This window comes from Podarcis tiliguerta (assembly GCF_965153285.1).
Source record: "Podarcis tiliguerta genome assembly, chromosome: 11".
Classification (NCBI taxonomy): domain Eukaryota; kingdom Metazoa; phylum Chordata; class Lepidosauria; order Squamata; family Lacertidae; genus Podarcis; species Podarcis tiliguerta.
The window spans coordinates 7,566,043-7,584,285 of NC_139544.1; the positions used below are offsets into that span (position 1 = coordinate 7,566,043).

Genomic DNA, 18,243 nt, shown 5'->3' on the forward strand with positions numbered 1-18,243 from the left:
TTGGACGAAGAGAACCACGCCTTGTCTTGCGAGGTGAAACGGCCCGAATGCGCGCTGGCTGCGCTTCGGGGCATTCAGATCCTATCTGCTTGCAACGTCTCCTTTCCCCCCTGGCATTGTTTTGAAACAGGATTTCCCTCGCCTTGCTGACTATCTTATTCCATATCGAAAAGCTTGTGCCTCTTATGATTTCCCAGCAAAAGCCACAACCGAGCCAGGGCACGGGTCCTTGTCCTCGGCCGCCCCACGGCTTCCCATAAAAACAAAACACCCCCCCCCCTCTCCCTCCCGCTCCTCCATCACGGAACAGGTCCGGGCACCGCTCGGATCACGGGATCGGGAGTCACGAACTTCGGCAGGATTAGCCCTCGCTCCGCCTCGGCGCCTTGCAGCCAATCGAAGCGCAACAGGGGCCGGCCTTCGGCAAGCCGGGCACATTTAGAGCAAAGCCCCCGGCCCGAACCAAGCCAGAGCAGGGGCCAGCCGAGGAGGGTGTTCCGTTCCTGGGGCCGACAAGGTGGGTTTGCAAGCGCCGGCGGGTCGCCAAGAGCCTCCATTTCGCTCCTCTCCGCGGGCTATTTTTGTGTAATGGCTGAGCGCTGGGTCTCCAGCATCCCTCGCCGCGCCCCGGTCCCTGCCGCTAACGGGGGCCTGGGGAGAAGAAGGGGGCTCCCTTGGCTGATGCTCGGAGCCACTCGGGTTCCTTCTCCCCGGTGGAGAAAGGAGTCCTGGAGGCGCCGCTGCCCGTTTAACGGGGTGTTTTTGTGTGTATCTTTATCGGCGAGCGAAGGGCAAGGAGGCGCCCGGGTGCTCGGCTGAGCTTATGTATTTTTCCCTGGGTGGGCAGCGCTCCGATGAGCCCCCTTGCCCATTTTTCAGAAGTGGGAGTAGCGGGGATTTGGGGCGCGCCCGATTTGCTTTTGCGCGTTTTTTTAGGGCGCACCCAGACCCTTCCTTCCCAGCTGGCTGCTGCGCGGGTCCTTCTCTCCCTTCGAGGCAGCCCAGCGCTGGGATTTCTCATCTTCTCCTGGGTTGAGGGATTTCCCCCTTTTCCTTTTCTGGACTAGAGCGCAGCGCGCTTCTGCTCCAGCGCCGTCCTCCCCCAAGCGATTTGGCTCCGGATCAGCAGCCGAACGGGCTTGTTTACACCGGGCCCGGCGCCTGAGCGCCCTCCCCCCTCGGCCGCCTATCATGTGAGGGGCGCTCGCGTGTCTGTTTACTGGAGCGGGGTCACGTGCTGGGTTTGGGCTTTTTTTTTTTTTTGCAAGGACCCCCCCTCCTTCACCCCCCCTTGGTACTCCGCCCCAGACTGGGATGTCGGGAGAGCGGAAGTGATTCCTGGAAAATGCCTGATGACTCATATCGGTATCCCGGGAGGCTTCTGAAAGCGCCAGCTATTAAAATGCTTACAGATCCCTCCTGTTTTTCTTCAGCCTTCGGCAAGGGCTTTGAGAAAAGTACATATGGGGGGGGGGGAAGGTCGCTGTCTTAGTTATCTAACCTGCAAAGGAAAAATCTGTTTGTAAACCAGCCAATCTGATTTACTCCGATTGAATATTTGTGCGGTGGGTGGGGGCTGTAATAATAAAGTATAGGACTGTTAGAGATGTGATTTGTGGGCATCTGGCAGGATTGGGGACCCTAGGCTTAGTAGTTGCTTGAACAGGCCTTTCATATACAGTGGTACCTCGGGTTAAGTACTTAATTTGTTCCGGAGGTCCGTTCTTAACCTGAAGCACCACTTTAGCTAATGGGGCCTCCTGCTGCCGCTGCGCCACCGGAGCCCAATTTCTGTTCTCATCCTGAAACAAAGTTCTTAACCTGAAGCACTTTCTAGGTTAGCGGAGTCTGTAACCTGAAGCGTATGTAACCTGAGGTACCACTGTATCTCATTTAGTTAGTTTCTGCTGCTCATTTTTCACTTGCCGCAGAACCACGATCTGAAACACGTTGTATATACATACTAGGTGCCTTGTGTGGTAGCGTTGTTGTACATTTATACCAAAACTTTAAACAAGTAATTTATTCTCACTTCAGTGAATTTCATTTCTGTATAGTTTGCATGGCCTCATCAGTGGAGATTAAACTGTTTCTGACTATTGGTTCCTCGCTGTAAGTGAAGGAGAGATTCCCGCCTAATCAGACCTTTTTCTTGCCCTATAGAGAGGTTTCACCATGAAGTTCTATCTGTGCGTTTTGGCCCTAAGTTTGGAGGCGTGCTTTGCTGCCCCAGGCCTGGACCCTGCTTTGGATGATCACTGGGGCATGTGGAAATCGTGGCATAACAAGAAGTACCATGAGGTAAGGGTCACTACATACCACTCAGTGTGCATGGGCAAAAGGTGTTCAAAAAAAGGTGCGGTAGCAAAAGGTGTATGAATGGTTCGTGTATCTGTTGGTGAAACCATCTGCCAGCCTAGGTATTTGGGTATAATTGCCACCTTAGGGGACACAGACAACACTTCAATAATCTGAGAGTTATTAGTATAGCAGATCATAGTTAAGAACATAATGAACACCTTTTTAGTCCAGTATCCTGGCCAACCAGATTCCTTTGAGAAGCAGGATTTGAAGTACTGTTCTCCCCAGTTGTGATTCAGAGGCATACATCAAGCAGGCAAGTTGTACAGGTAGACTCAAGTGCTCTAGATACTTTATTATCAGATACGAAAAGAATTTTTCAATATTATTTTGCTGCTTGAATAAGTCTCATCTTGGGAACAAAAAATGTAGCTTCCTTTTATATGGGAATACCAAGCTAGCAAGAGTAGTCATGTTAAGTATGAACTACTCAAATATTAGGGCTAATGTTTGAAATGTTTCTCATAGCAATGGTAAGCTGCTTAGAGCAGCAAAGAAAAGCTAGGCATGCTTTTCATTGCTCGATTCAGATGTCATTGCAAGCCACATTTAAGAAGTCTGGCTTGGCATGATGCCTGGATGGACAAATCATGATTTGTAATGAGCCAGTAAACCAGAACTGGATACCATGATTTGGTGTGGTGCGTGACTTTACAAACCATAGCTGCAGCAGCCTATGGCAGTTGGAGCCGTAGCTATACCAAATAGATGGGGAAACCAAAACAGGGAAGCAACCATGGTTTGCAGGAATATACAGAGGTTTCAACCATGGTTTGTCACAAACTATGGTTTAGAACCCAAACTATGGTCTGATGTCTGAATTGAGCCTATGTCTTTAGCTGTTAGAGGATGTTGGGTGCTCAGTTTTCCTTGTTGCTTTCTTCCTCTTTTAGAAGGAGGAAGGCTGGAGAAGAATGATCTGGGAGAAGAACCTGAAGATGATTGAATTGCACAACCTGGACCACAGCCTGGGCAAGCACAGCTACAGACTGGGAATGAATCATTTTGGAGACATGGTATGTAAATGCCAAGTTGCCCAGCTAGCATCTCTTGAGTAACTGCTTAGATGGCAAGCTGACTTATTTCCTCTTTCTTCAGACTAATGAAGAATTTAGGCAAGTCATGAATGGATTTAAACGCTCCAAAACAGAAAGGAAGTTTTCAGGATCACAGTTCCTTGAACCAAATTTCTTGGAGGCGCCAAGATCTGTTGACTGGAGAGATAGAGGATATGTCACACCAGTGAAGGATCAAGTATGTATCTGATCGTCTGGGTTTTTTCTTTTCCTTTGCCTAACACAAGCAGCTTAGTCTGTGGTTGGATTTCTAAGTGGTACTTCAGCTTCTGTAGGACTTAACAGCCAAAACATAGCTACGTTGCCAAGAAAAAAATAGCTCCTTTACCGTACTTTAGTTATGGGAGGTAGCTGAAGAACCCGAGGACAATAAGAGCCTGTTGGATCAAGCTCCTAGGGAGCTATCCCAATCTCAGAGTGACCAGCTAAATGCAGCACTTTCTCTGTCCCCAGTGTAGAGCTGTCATTCAATAATATTATTATATAATATTATATATTATATATAATATTTATATCCTGCCCCATCTGGCTGAGTTTCCCCAGCCACTCTGGGCGGCTTCCAATCAAAGTTAAAAATAATACAGCATTAAATATTAAAAACTTCCCTAAACAGGGCTGCCTTAAGAGAAGATAGCTGCTTATTTCCTTCACATCTGAAGGGAGGGCGTTCCACAGGGAGGGTGCCACTACCGAGAAGGCCCTCTGTCTGGTTCCCTGTAACCTCACTTCTCGCAATGAGGGAACCGCCAGAAGGCCCTCGGCGCTGGACCTCAGTGTCCGGGCTGAACGATGGGGGTGGAGACACTCCTTCAGGTATACTGGGCCGAGGCCGTTTAGGGCTTTAAAGGTCAGCGCCAACACTTTGAATTGTGCTCGGAAACGTACTCAATGAGTATCCATTGAGAATTGGTTGAGGGATGCTTGCAATGGGGTCAAAAATACAAAGTGCATTTTTCTTACTTGATGCTAGTGAAATTGAGTTGCCTTTGCACAGGGGATGGGGACCCTCAGGCCCTGCTTTGCACCTTCCTTGGGTGTCTTTTGCCCAACTGGAATGTGTTGAGCTTGAATAATGCCTCTAGATTGTATGTTTTCTGTCTAGGCCAGCCTTAGCTCCCACCTGGCTCCCTCCTGTTGTTGGACTGCAACTCCCGTCAGTCCCACCCATTAAATACTAAATTGAGAAGAGTAGTGGCACTGCCAAAGCAGCATTTTCTCCCGCTGCTTTACTAGAAGCATTACAGTAGCATGGGCTGAACTTCTTCCTGGCTTTAAACCAATTCATTTCTCCCCATTTGCCCTCAGGGTCAGTGTGGCTCTTGCTGGGCATTCAGTACCACCGGAGCCCTGGAAGGACAGCACTTCCGCAAAACCGGCAAGCTGGTCTCTCTGAGTGAACAAAACCTTGTGGATTGCTCTCGGCCCGAAGGGAACCAGGGCTGCAATGGCGGCCTCATGGACCAGGCTTTCCAGTACATAAAGGACAACGGCGGCATTGATTCTGAGGACTCCTACCCATACATTGGAAAGGTGAAATGGCTTTCTGACTGACAGCTTCTTCCTTGTCTGTTCTCTTGTCAGATCTACCAGGTCAACATACCTCCCAGGAAAAGAAATTCCAAAAGTTGTGTTGGAAGAGGTCGAACCCAAGCATACATGGGGGTTTCACTGAGTTGTTGGCAGCCCAACAGATGAAAATGGCAACTAGGCCTTTCCCACCCCCTTTCATCATTGGCCTGAATTGGTTTGAAAGCCTTGAGCAATGATAGTGTTGTGGTTGATTTAATTAGGTTGCACATGCTAGATAACCCTTTAAAGCTCTACTTGCGCAATGCAAGTTAAAAATAATAACTACAGGTTGTTGACACATCAGTGAGTTGCTGCTGGCTAATTATCTCAAAGGACTTGATAGGATTCTTAAACAGCTGAGCATTCCTCAAATTCCTGTAAATCTATATAGCTTTCAGAGTTACACTACTGAAACCTTTCTTCCACAACTTCTTAACTGAACATTCTGTTTTATTTTTCTACTTGCCTCTAATACCACTTGTTGGGTGGCAAGTTGGATGTAATACAACATTAAACTGCTGTTAGCGTGTTAAACTGAAGTTTTAACTTCAAGGCCCACCTATGACTTGGGCAGCAAAGAAATAAAATTCTTAACACTTTGGAAAGGGAGAAGCTGTGGCCATCTAGATACTGTTACCCCCTGACCCTCCGTCATGCTGGCTGAATCTGCTAGTCTAGCGTTCTCCGGGGAGCCCTCGTTTTCCCATCTCTGCTGTATATTGAGTTGCTTCAGAAAGTGTTTCTTGAATTCAGGAGTGTCTTTCCAATACTGCTCACCTCTGGTGCTGTTTCATTGTGGAGATGAAAGGACAGTTCTGTTCAGATAAGAACTCTATCTCTGCTAACGTTTCCCTGTTATCCATAGTTCTTTCCTGGCATCATAACTCTGTTTTGCCTGGGCAGACGTTGCATGCATTGTAGAGATTCCTAGGGGTGGAATGTGAGACTTGTCAGAAGTGCTGTGGTGGGGGATTGATAGATGTGTAGGGATTCTGTGGTCCTTCAGATGCTGGAATACAACTCCCATCCTCTGACTATTCACCCTGTTGCCTGGGGCTGATGGGAGTTGGAATCCAGCGATATCTGGAGGGACATGATGTATGTCAATCAGAGTTGGAAGGGACCTCAAAGGTAATGTAGTCAAACACCTTGCTGGTGCAAGAAATCAACTATTCTAGCGCCCCCTGATTTAGTCTTTGTTGAAATAATGACATCTGGGAAGTGGATGGTTTTGTCCAGTATATCTTCTGTAAGTTGAAGAGCATTGTGTGCACATGTTAAAATTGGCACCTCTTTCACATGTGGAATATCTTTGGGTTTGGGAACAAGAGTAGTTGGGAAGACCTAGTCACAAGCTCAGATGTGATATTTTCTCGTTGGGGCACATACTACTTGTGTTATTTGTGGTTATTTACATTTGTATGTGTATTTATTTTTATTTGGGGTTTTCTTTTGCGTTCACCGACTTTCTGAATTCTGAACCACAACCAACGTGACTGTTCTTGTTTCAAAGGATGACGAAGATTGCCTGTACAAGTCTGAATACAACTCTGCTAACGACACCGGCTTTGTGGACATCCCTGAAGGGCGGGAAAGGGCCCTCATGAAGGCCGTCGCTGCAGTAGGACCAGTCTCTGTGGCGATTGATGCAGGGCACACCTCCTTCCAGTTTTATGAGTCAGGTGAGCATTAGTCTAAGGATCTGAAAATGATTTGTAATGGACTTGGCTGAATGGAGTATTGCGCAGTTTGATTTCAATGTGGGCAACAATATTCTGGTGCGCGCTAGTCTTGCACATCCTTGGGCCATTTTATCTATGAGGTGTATTGGGTTTCTGGGTCTTGTTCCAATATGCATGGATGGTTTTTGCAGAAGCATTGCAAGGCTCTTGCTGCTTCTGCATAAATATAAGACAGACCCCATTCCTTGTATTCTTAGTGAGTTCATGCAAAGTTTTGGCGGGGAGATAGTTGCCTTTTGCAAGCTGCCAAGGCTTATAGAGCCCTGTGTCAGTTTCTTCCACTGGGCAAAACTAGCTTAGTGCTAACACTTTCTGGACAAGGGGCACCCGTCAACTGAGAGGGCAAGGACTTATAGTTCAGTGGTGGCGCTGTGGTCTAAACCACTGAGCCTCTTGGGCTTGCTGATCGGAAGGTCGGCAGTTCGAATCCCTGCAACAGAGTGAGCTCCTATTGCTCTGTTCCAGCTCCTGCCAACCTAGCAGTTTGAAAGCATGCCAGTGCAAGTAGATAAATGGGTACCACTGCAACGGGAAGGTAAACTGCATTTCCGTGCGCTCTGGCACTCGTTACAGTCCTCCATGCGCCAGTAGCGGTTTAGTCCTGCTGGCCACATGACCCGGAAAACTGTCTGTGGACAAATGCCAGCTCCCTTGGCCTGAAAGCGAGATGAGCGCCGTAGCCCCATAGTCGCCTTTGACTGGACTTAACCGTCCAGGGGTCCTTTCCCTTTATAGTTCAGTGTTACAGAGACTTCTCTCTGAAAAGCCCGGGCAAGCTGCCTGCAGTCAGTATAAGACATTACCAAGCTACATAGGCCCCTGGCAGTTCCTATGACTGAGCATTCAGATGGATAACTTTGGACCTAGTAGACGAGGGAAGGTTGCTGTTCTTCTGGAAGTTGACCCACTGTTTTTGACTCCTTCCTTTCTAGGTATTTATTACGAGCCGGAGTGTAGCAGTGAAGAACTGGATCACGGTGTTCTTGTCGTTGGCTATGGCTTTGAGGGTGCAGATGAAGATGGCAAGAAATACTGGATTGTGAAAAACAGGTACTGAGATGTCTTTAATCTTTTGATCTCTGCCAGACTGTTTCTAGGGACGCGGGTGGCGCTGTGGGTTAAAGCCTCAGCGCCTAGGGCTTGCCGATTGTCAGGTCGGCGGTTCGAATCCCCGCGGCGGGGTGCGCTCCCGTTGTTCGGTCCCAGCGCCTGCCAACCTAGCAGTTCGAAAGCACTCTCGGGTGCGAGTAGATAAATAGGGACCGCTTACTAGCGGGAAGGTAAACGGCGTTTCCGTGTGCGGCTCTGGCTCGCCAGAGCAGCGATGTCATGCTGGCCACGTGACCCGGAAGTGTCTTCGGACAGCGCTGGCCCTCGGCCTCTTTGAGTGAGATGGGCGCACAACCCTAGAGTCTGTCAAGACTGGCCCGTACGGGCAGGGGTACCTTTACCTTAGACTGTTTCTATATACAAGTTTGGTTTTCTTCTGGCTGAGGTTTGCGGAAATCCAGGCACTCATACTTCCCACCTGAGTCTTGAAGTTGTACAAACCAAGAACAGCTTTTCGGTTTGAAATCCGCTGAATGTATAAACTGTCCCAAAAACAGATATGCAGGGCACTAAATATTCCTACGGGCCTAATAATTTCTAGGTTGACCAAACACTTTTGGCTAGTTGCATTGCTTTCAGCTAGAGAAGCAGCCCATCTGTTATGCATTCTGTGCAAAACTACCGGGGGGGGGGCGGCGGTGTGGAGGTACAAAAGTAAATCCTGTAACAAGAGACAAAGTTGTAATGTTGTGTTTTTGTTTTTTTCCAGCTGGAGCGAGAAGTGGGGCCTCAAAGGCTATATCTACATGGCTAAAGATCGGAAAAACCACTGTGGAATTGCTACAGCAGCTAGCTATCCCCTAGTATAATTTTGCAGAAAAAGGAGCCACTGGAACAGCCACAGCCGTTAACTTGAGGAAATATGAACCACTGGAATAAGCTTTGCAGCTTGTTGGTCGCCAGACATCTTCTGAGGCCACCAAGCATTCCAACTGCAGAAAGACTTTAAACTGACTAGTATCTGTTTCTTCCAAGATTGTTGTTGGTTTTTTTTTTAACCTTGAACCTCTCTGATGTTTACTTGATGGCAACATGTGCCCCTCTTTTTTCCAATTTTTTTTATTACTTGATGTAAATGTTGCTTATGTGCACAAGCTTGTAATATTGATAGCTTGCAGACTGGCTAAACCATGTAGATTTTCTTTTCTTCTTTTTTTTAATTTTATTTTTTAGGCAACGACTTGCACAGAACGTTAATGCTTTTAAAATAAAACACCAAACATTTCAATGTACCTGAATGGATTTTGTGTGCTTTGTACATGAACTTGACGCTGTATCCCCCCTTCTCAATCAAATCAATTAGTTTGGGACCAATTTGGTTTCTGATGTGGTAATAAAAGCTGCAAAATAAGAGAACAGCAGTGCAAAGCATGTAATGCAATGTTTTGTATATGGGATTAGAGTTGAGGTTCTCCATCTGCAATGAACACCTTAAAAGATTCCTAGCAAAAGTCATTACAATCCAAACTGGCTTATACCGCAATATATTTGTTAGTCTTGAACGTTCCACAAAGCTCCTTGGTAGCCTTTGCTGCAGCAGACTTCAAATGATTTCACAATAGGACTATACAATTTAATGCCAGGGACCTGATCTCTCTGCTGTGCAGAGTTTTCCTTTGGGTAACAGTTGAATAGGGTATCTTTTCCATCTGCTAAAATGACACCTGTTCTCCAAGCACAGCAGAGTGCACTGTACCAGTTCAAGTCTGTTGGTGAGTTATAAAAATTTTTTGTGTTTTTTTTTAAAAATAATATTAGAGGTTTAATAGTTACAAAAAGAAAAGGAAAGGGAAAAAAACAATAAAAAATTTAACAGACAATACATCAAAAATAAAAAGAAAGACAAAATACATCAAAACAAGAAAAACAAAAACATTTAAAAACATATCCAATATTTCCATATCTTTACCTTTCATTTACTTGTTTCATCGACCTCCTCACACCTCCCTTTTTTGTATTCTAGTTCAGTTAGCTATTTCAGCAAATCCTTTCCAACTTTCTCAATTTTTTGTTCTATAATTTATCTTAACACCATCTAACTTTAAAATTTCCCACTTTGACCCATTAGCAATCAGTTTTTGCTTTATTCTTTATAACATTTCTGCTAAAACCATATAACTTCATTCCAGCATTCTTCTAACATTCATTAATAGTTATAAAAAATTTTTGAATGCTCTGCAAGCAAAGTGATTTGCAGTCAGTAAACCAGTAGAGTTGGAAATCCAAATCTGAAGAAAGCTACTGTGCAGTTTTCTGTCTTAGGAAAAAATGTTGTGTTAACTTGGGGAAAACAGTAAAGTTGAAATCTTGCCCACATTATGAACTGATGCAGGTTATGCTACCACCTGTACCGCCTTAGAATGCAGAAACAAGTAAAGAACTCCACAGCGGCTTAGTATTTTGTTTATGAATCTTGTGAAATAAAAATAAGCACCGATTGTAATAAAATCTCAAAGCTGTTTCCAAAAAGAAAAAAAATGGTACAAAAAACCCCCAACTCTTTACAACTTACAAGAAAAATATTAAAATCAACAATTTTTACCCTTTTTAATATGGTGGGGGGGGCATAGTGATCTTGCCTCTACAGAGCTGTCTTGAAGATGGTCTTCTAAGCAGTTTGCACAGTGAAAAGTGTTAATAAAAATGGTTGTAGCATTCTGTGACCAATAAGGCTCCTTTCTTGATGGACTGAGAACCTAATACTATATTATAAAAGCCTCTATGTACAGTGGTACCTCAGGTTAAGTACTTAATTTGTTCTGGAGGTCCGTTCTTAACCTGAAACTGTGAAGCACCACTTTAGCTAATGGGGCCTCCCGCTGCCGCCGCGCCGCTGGATCATGATTTCTGTTCTCATCCTGAAGCAAAGTTCTTAACCCGAGGTACTATTTCTTGGTTAGTGGAGTCTGTAACCTGAAGCATATGTAACCTGAAGCATATGTAACCCGAGGTAGTAGTACCTTGTCACTGTAGTAGACAAGGTAAACTGCTGAAATGTGAAAGCTCCTGTTTTTGTCGCTTCGGTTATGCTGTCATGAAAGATGAGGCGCTGGGTACAGTGCAAAGGAAGCCCTTCCTGCCTTTATGGATTGGGCCAAAATCCCTTTAGTTTTGGTGCTTTGCCTTTTTCTATTTGAAATTTTCTTCCTGTTCTTCATTCACTGCCCCGTGGAGATTCCCAATGAAATGGAGAGAGAGAGAGTGTGTGTTTTCTATAGGGTGGATTATTTGGTATCACCTAAGAAAGGTGCACAGATTTTGTATAAACTAATGTGTTTATGCAAATTTAGAAATACAGTGGTGCCCCGCAAGACGAATGCCTCGCAAGACGGAAAACCCGCTAGACGAAAGGGTTTTCCGTTTTGGAGGTGCTTCGCAGGACGAATTTCTCTATGGGCTTGCTTCGCAAGACGAAAATGTCTTGCGATTCCTGGGCTTTTTTCCCGCTCCCCACCCCCTTTTTCTAAGGCACTAAGCTGCTAATAGCCTTTTAGCAGCTAATCCGCTAATCCCTTAAGCCTTTAATAGCCGCTAATAGCCGCTAAACCGCTAATAGCGCTAATCCGCTAATGGGCTTGCTTCGCAAGACGAAAAAACCGCTAGACGAAGAGACTCACGGAACGGATTCTTTTCGTCTTGCGAGGCACCACTGTAATAAAAAGTAAACCGAAATACAATTCATAGCTCCATAGTGGAGAAAACTTGCTATTTAAGCTGTGTGCCTGCTCAGTTTTTCAGTGTGCTCTCCAGGTGCTAATTGTTGATGGGTGATTTCGATGCCCCTGCTTTTCCCTGATTTATAAACCAGATCTCGACTGGGCAGCTCTTCTCACACAGAACACCCACGAGTAGAGGGTTGTGTTCTGTAAAGCAGAGCACATGGCCTCCCTTGTTCTCTGCCTGAAAGTCTGCATAATGCATTTCCCCCAACTTCTCTCAACTGTTCATGGGAAGCCAATTTGGTGTCTTCCGGGAGTTGAGCTATAACTCCTATCCGTCCCAGGCATGGTCAGTGGTCAGAGATGGTGGGAGCTGTAGTCCAACAACTCTCCCTGATAGGACCCCGACCTTGTGGTCATCATCTGTGGCTCTTTGTGTGCCACTGCCACAAGAGGGTGGCAACGGAAGAACAAGCCCTTACTGCAGTGGAATGCCCTTCCCAGGGGGGCTCGCTTGGCACCATCATTATACATCTTTAGGCTCCAGGCAAAAACATTCCTCTTCAGCCAGGCCTTAGGCTGATTAACATGCTATGTCCTTTTCATAGAATCATAGAGTTGGAAGAGACCACAAGGGCCATCGAGTCCAACCCCCTGCCAAGCAGGAAACACCATCAGAGCACTCCTGACATATGGTTGTCAAGCCTCTGCTTAAAGACCTCCAAAGAAGGAGACTCCACCACACTCCTTGGCAGCAAATTCCACTGTCGAACAGCTCTTACTGTCAGGAAGTTCTTCCTAAAGAACACAGCTGGTGTTAGTTTTATGTATTTGGGGAAAGATGTAGGGCACAAGGAAAAGGGGACAATGGAGGACGAGATGGTTGGACTGTGTTCTTGAAGCTACCAGCATGAGTTTGACCAAACTGCGGGAGGCAGTGGAAGACAGGAGTGCTTGGCGTGCTCTGGTCGATGGGGTCACAAAGAGTCAGACACGACTAAACAACAACAACAACAACAATTTAGCATTCATATTTTGTGTTTTGATGCTGTGAACTGCCCTCAGATCTTCAGATGAAAGGTGGCATTCAAATTTAATCAATACATAAAATAATAAATAGTCGCCGGTGCTCATGACAGACATCCATTGCAAAACTGGGGGGGGGGGGGGGGAATAGTGGCTTTGCAATGGATAGCAGAGATGCAGCAATGGAGAAAGACCTTTCATTATTTTCCTGCCCCAAACTGCACACCTTCAGCATTTCAAACCCTGCAAAGGAAAAATCTGCAGCAGCAGACTGAAGTAGCTTTTAAACCAACTCAATGGGGAGATTGAACTATAGTCACGTGCTGCCCTGGGCTCCTTTGGGAGGACAGGCATGATATAAAATTAAATAACAAAATAAATCTGCCTGTGATGTGTGCATTAGCAGTGTTTCCCAACCTTTGGCCTCTAGCTGTTTTCGAACTACAATTCCCATCATCCCTGACCACTGGTCTTGCTAGCTGAGGATTATGGGAGTTGTAGTCCAAAAACAGCTGGAGGCCCAAGGTTGGGAAATGCTGCATTAGGGTGTCCAGTTATGCTGTCCGTGTTAACATAAGGAGGGTCTGCATCACCCTAAAGAGGGCAGTTATTTGCATATGGCAATGATATATATAGAAGCAAATGTAGAAATAATTACCATAAATAGTAATAGAACCTCACCCGGGGGTGGGGGTGGAGACGCCAGGTGGTTTGTATGCCTACTCAGTCTGCTAGCATCAAGCTTGTCTCTCTCTTTATGGTTCCTTCTCTTAAAACAAGACTTGGACTGGTCAGCACTGAAATACAAGACACCTTCAAATACAGCTCTTCAAAACAGTAAAATAAAGTAGGTCACATGACTACTCAGCTATCCATTTATATGTACATAAAATACCTTGGCGGGTCGGCTCATAGCTTACCATTTAAATCTAGATCAACAAGGTTCCCACCGTCCTGACCTAACCAGGTGATAAGTACATTGGTGATTGAACTCTCTGTTCCTGCAAAGCCGTCTAGCCTGATCAGATGCATGTTTACTCAGTACACAGTTACCAAGAACCAAGGAGGACTTAGTTCTTAGCACATGTGATGAAGGTTGCAGCATTACTTGTACCAAGTGTTGTTTTTGTTTTGTTGGAACTTATGTTTGAGGTTTTCCAACCACCTTTTCGCATCAATGAGACTAGTTTTTTTTAAAAAAGCCCACACGCGAACGTTGATGACAGGAAAGCGAGTTATTTCTCACTAAGACTGTGGGGCTGGGGGTGACCCAAAAGGTTCGACTGGAACAGGAAGTGGAACAAAGAAGACACCCTCCTACACTAGGTTTGCTTTTGTATCGGCGGATATTAAGAAAGAGAGAGGAAATGTTGGAGGGGAAGCCTATAAATTGCTGCCGTTGGGTTTTTCAAGTAAACTGGCATGTGTCTATCTGGAGCCTGTGCTGATAATGCATTTTTGAATCTCGCTTTGAATCAACGGGGCATAGCAAGCAGTTCTGCCCTGGGCTGGGATTAGGCTTGCTCAGTGTGTTTGTTATTGCACAGCCCACGACTGAGTGAGCAGTTGAGCAGGCAATATGATCTCTTTCTCAGCAGTGAGCAAACTGTTCCACTGGTGATCAGTACAGGAACCAAGCAAGAAGACTTTCGCTTGGCTTCGGTTCTTAGGTTTCACGGCCCAGCAAAGAGCACCCCATCTTTGAAGATTTAATCATTTTCATTCTTGTTCAGACGGGTTGTTGCATTTGAAACCTAAAAGAAAATGTTGAAGATTGCAGACTGAAGAAGAAGAAGAAGAAGAAGAAGAAGAAGAAGAAGAAGAAGAAGAAGAAGAAGAACAACAACAACAACAACAACAACAACAACAACAACAACAACAACAACAACACAAAACGAAAAAACCTGGTCTCACCTTAACTTTTTAGGGGTCAGCAAACTTTTTCAGTAGAGGGCTAGTCCACTGTTCCTCAGACCTTGTGGGGGGCTGGACTATATTTTGGGGGGGAAATGAATGACTTCCTATGCCCCACAAGTAACCCAGAGATGCATTTTAAATAAAAGGACACATTCTACTCATGTAATCCGTGGGCTGGATTTAGAAGGCGATTGGGCCGCATCCGGCCCCCGGGCCTTAGTTTGCCTACCCATGCCTTATGCCATACATACCAAACGAGCAGAAAGTACGAGGGAAAGGGTAAACAGAAATAATGTTTAATTTTTAAAAGGGCTCTGCAATGTCATGGCCCACTCATGTCCCAACACCTACCCTTCTAGTTCTTCCCTATGGATTGCATAGACAGATGGGATTGGGACAGAGAGCCCAAGTCACATACAATGGATTGGGTCCAAAATATTCTGTTGGCACCCCATAGCTCAGAGTAAACCCTGACAGCAGGAGTTTGTCACTTGCCCCCTCCCCTGCATATTGAAATATGCCCAATGGACATATTGAAATGTTATGGAAATTTGTGCTATGGACTTGTGCCCCAAGTCTTTTACGAACGCAACAATGTCCTTGATCAGATTATCCCCTCCAACATCCAGCAGAGCTCAGGTCCTACCTCCTTCCCTAAAGGGCAAACCATGCCATATCCATGGCATATCTTTGAACCATAGTATGGAGAAGAGATATTTTCCGTTCCATTGAGATAACACAAATGGCAGCAGCTGGGCTTCATCCATTTTCTATCAGGCAGTGCACAGCATGAAGAAAACCTTGCCTATGTACACCTTAGTATCTTGAAATTAGCTGTGCATGAAGTCGCATTCTTATGATGCTGTACACCAGGGGTCAGCAGGGGGCCAGTCCACTGTCCCTCAGACCTTGTGGGGAACCGGACTATAAGCCACCCCCCACTGACTCTCCCCTCTCTTCTCCACAGCACCAGACAAGCCCTGGTGTGTGTTGCAAGTGGCGGCCATTTGAGTGCTGCTGCTGTTAGCACCAAGAAAGCCCAGCCCCCTTCCTCCCCTAGGCAGGTCGGGGAGAAGCCAGGAGGAGGGAGGGAGGGAGGGAGGGAGGAGGCGCTGGCACCACCACCGAGGGAGGGAGAGGGAAAGAGTGTGCGCGCTGGCGATCCACGCAGCGATTCCCAGACCGACCATGGGCCGGATCCAGAAGGCAATTGGGCCTAATCTGACCTGCGGGCCTTAGTTTGCCGACCCATGCTGCACACACTAGAGAGTGTGTGTGGATGTGTCTTGTCCTGATGCGCATTACCTGATTTGCTTCTGTGTCTGTAATCCCCACAGCCCTGAACTCCAATTCAATGAAGCAGTCATGTGCAATGGCTGTCTGAAATGTAGGCATCTCAGTTTAACAGGTGCATCTCTGTTGCATGGAGCTGGTTTGAGGGAAAGTACACAAACATTCTATTAAAAAAAATGCAGCGTACATGTGGATTGTGCCTAACACCATGTGCACTCAGGTTCAAACACCAGTGGTGGGCATGTGCTGGAGCCGCCATAAACTGCACTGTGCTGAGATCCAAAGTTCCACAGCCTGAATTTGTGTTCTGTATGAGGAATGGCAGTGTGCACTGTGGAAGCTGCCTTCAGAATAAAAATCAAGCAACATCCAAAAAATATGCATAAGCCAATTGTGTGAATATTTTCTGCATTTGTTCTCCCCTGTGGCCATAATTTATTTTAGCCTTTTGACTTTAGATTCCTAATTTGTTTTAAGGAAGTGGTTTCATATTGCCTTAATCTCATTTCCTAAACTAAAGTTAGGCCTTCATCTTAGAATTTCAGGTCCTCTTTTATTTATTTAGGGTATTTCTGACCCACTTCCTGATCCAAACAGAACCACACAGAGGGGGGAAATCACAAAGAACCTCAAAGCAGCTAGAAGTGAGTGATTCACACAACACTCTCCCCCCAAAAAACCAATGTACATTTTGACCCCCCAAAAGTTGGTACCCTCCCACCTTGAATGCATACAATGCATATTACTATCTAAAGAGCAGTCAGACCACAGAGTCAGAAATTACCTGACTGCGCCACGGCAATCCTGGAAACGTGTGCAGCTGTTTCACCCAATTCATTGGATTTCAAAAGCAAATTCAGTTAGATTAATCGGAATGCATAGAAGCTGTTTTGCAAAAAGAAATAAACCTAGGTGCTTAGGATGAGGTACATCGTGTGGGTACATCATACAATGTACCCACACGAAAGGCACTGATATCGTGTCTGAGTCAAACATGCTAAAGACACATTTGTTAATCCTGTTAGGTTGCTCCATGAGAAGCAGTCTGTAAATTAAACCAATCAATAAATCAAGGAACACAGTTGCCTTGACAATGAAGTAAAATAGCACATTCATCATATACTCTTTCATTCCATATAATGTTGCCAGCTTTGCCTTCTTCCAAGCCTCTCAATCGTTCTTTACCTTGTGCAAGTTTGGGCTGGCAGGACTCGCGCTGTAAACAATGGTTTCGCGTCAAAAGTTTAACCTTTACACTTGACGAAGTAGAGCTTCAGGCTTCAGTCAAACTCAGTCATCTTAGTGCTATGCTAACTGAGGCCAGCGAGGCAGAGATAATAATCTCAAACATTCCAAAGAAGACTTGTTTGCATGCTAATGTTTTGCTGGGACTCTGATTGGACTCTTCAGATGTTCCAGCAGATATATCTATGTTCCAGCATTTCTTCAGAGCATGTGCACATGTTGTTATGTTTCAAGTTCAGCTGGGCATGTGCCCATGGGTTTATTCTTTTCTCTGCAAACAAAAAAACTGCTTTCCCCTAGCTATGGTGAGGAACAGTCCACTCTGAAATCCATTTGACACATAATGATGTGAGGAGAGTTATTCTTAAGGCATTTATGTGTATTAGGACTGCAACAAGCATATACTATATTCACATACACATATATGATATACCCAAACCCATTGTCAGAGGACCAAGGCTGCTTTCAGACTATTGCCATTTTGGGGAGAGATTCAATCACATACTGTACCATCAAATATGTTTTTAGTAGCTCTCATTTTTACATGAGACAGGAGTCATGTGAAAATGAGAACTACTAAAAACAGAGGGAAAGGTGGGGTATATATAAATAAAAAACAACAACAACATTCAGGTTATGCAATTAAATTGATTGGGGGGGTCTTGTGTAAAAAACCCACTCCCCCCATTTATAACTGCTGTACTTATGATATTATTATTCCAGCTATATACTTTATGAATTTAAGAAGAGTTTGGATTTGATATCCCGCTTTATCACTTCCCGAAGGAGTCTCAAAGCGGCTAACATTCTCCTTTCCCTTCCTCCCCCACAACAAACACTCTGTGAGGTGAGTGAGGCTGAGAGACTTCAGAGAAGTGTGACTGGCCCAAGGTCACCCAGCAGCTGCATGTGGAGGAGCAGGGAAGCGAACCCGGTTCCCCAGATTACGAATCTACCGCTCTTAACCACTACACCACACTGGTTCTCAATTTAACACTTGTAGTAAGAGGCCCAGCATTCCAATTAAGTCCAAACTGGACGGAAACAAATTTGTGAACAACTCTTAGTTACACAATTCTATATTGGAGCCTTCCTCTGAAATATTTGTTGTTAACTTTGAGGTTGGCCTGTACATATTACTGGCTGAAAGAACAGCTAGGTAGTCATTTTCCTCAGTCTGGATCGAAGCTGGGTTGGGTGGGGTGGGTGTGTGCATCAAAATACAGGATGTATAAGAAACAAGGA

At 45.4% G+C, this 18,243-nt stretch overlaps 1 protein-coding gene across 2 annotated transcripts; it reads left to right on the forward strand.

Moving 5' to 3' along the window:
* The first annotated feature begins 366 nt into the window (after nucleotides 1-366).
* CTSL (cathepsin L) lies at nucleotides 367-9,090 on the forward strand. 2 transcript variants are annotated; one of them, XM_083403521.1, is made up of 8 exons: nucleotides 367-517; nucleotides 2,166-2,301; nucleotides 3,255-3,377; nucleotides 3,460-3,615; nucleotides 4,743-4,967; nucleotides 6,520-6,688; nucleotides 7,681-7,798; nucleotides 8,568-9,090. In XM_083403521.1, exons 2-8 carry the CDS (start codon nucleotides 2,176-2,178, stop codon nucleotides 8,665-8,667), a joined length of 1,017 nt encoding a protein of 338 aa, XP_083259647.1. In that variant the 5' UTR covers nucleotides 367-517; nucleotides 2,166-2,175; the 3' UTR covers nucleotides 8,668-9,090. The 2 variants fall into 2 exon arrangements, with proteins under 2 accessions (XP_083259647.1, XP_083259646.1); XM_083403520.1 differs by lacking the exon at nucleotides 367-517 and adding an exon at nucleotides 1,378-1,457 and having other exon boundaries at nucleotides 2,164-2,301.
* The last annotated feature ends 9,153 nt before the right edge of the window (nucleotides 9,091-18,243 follow it).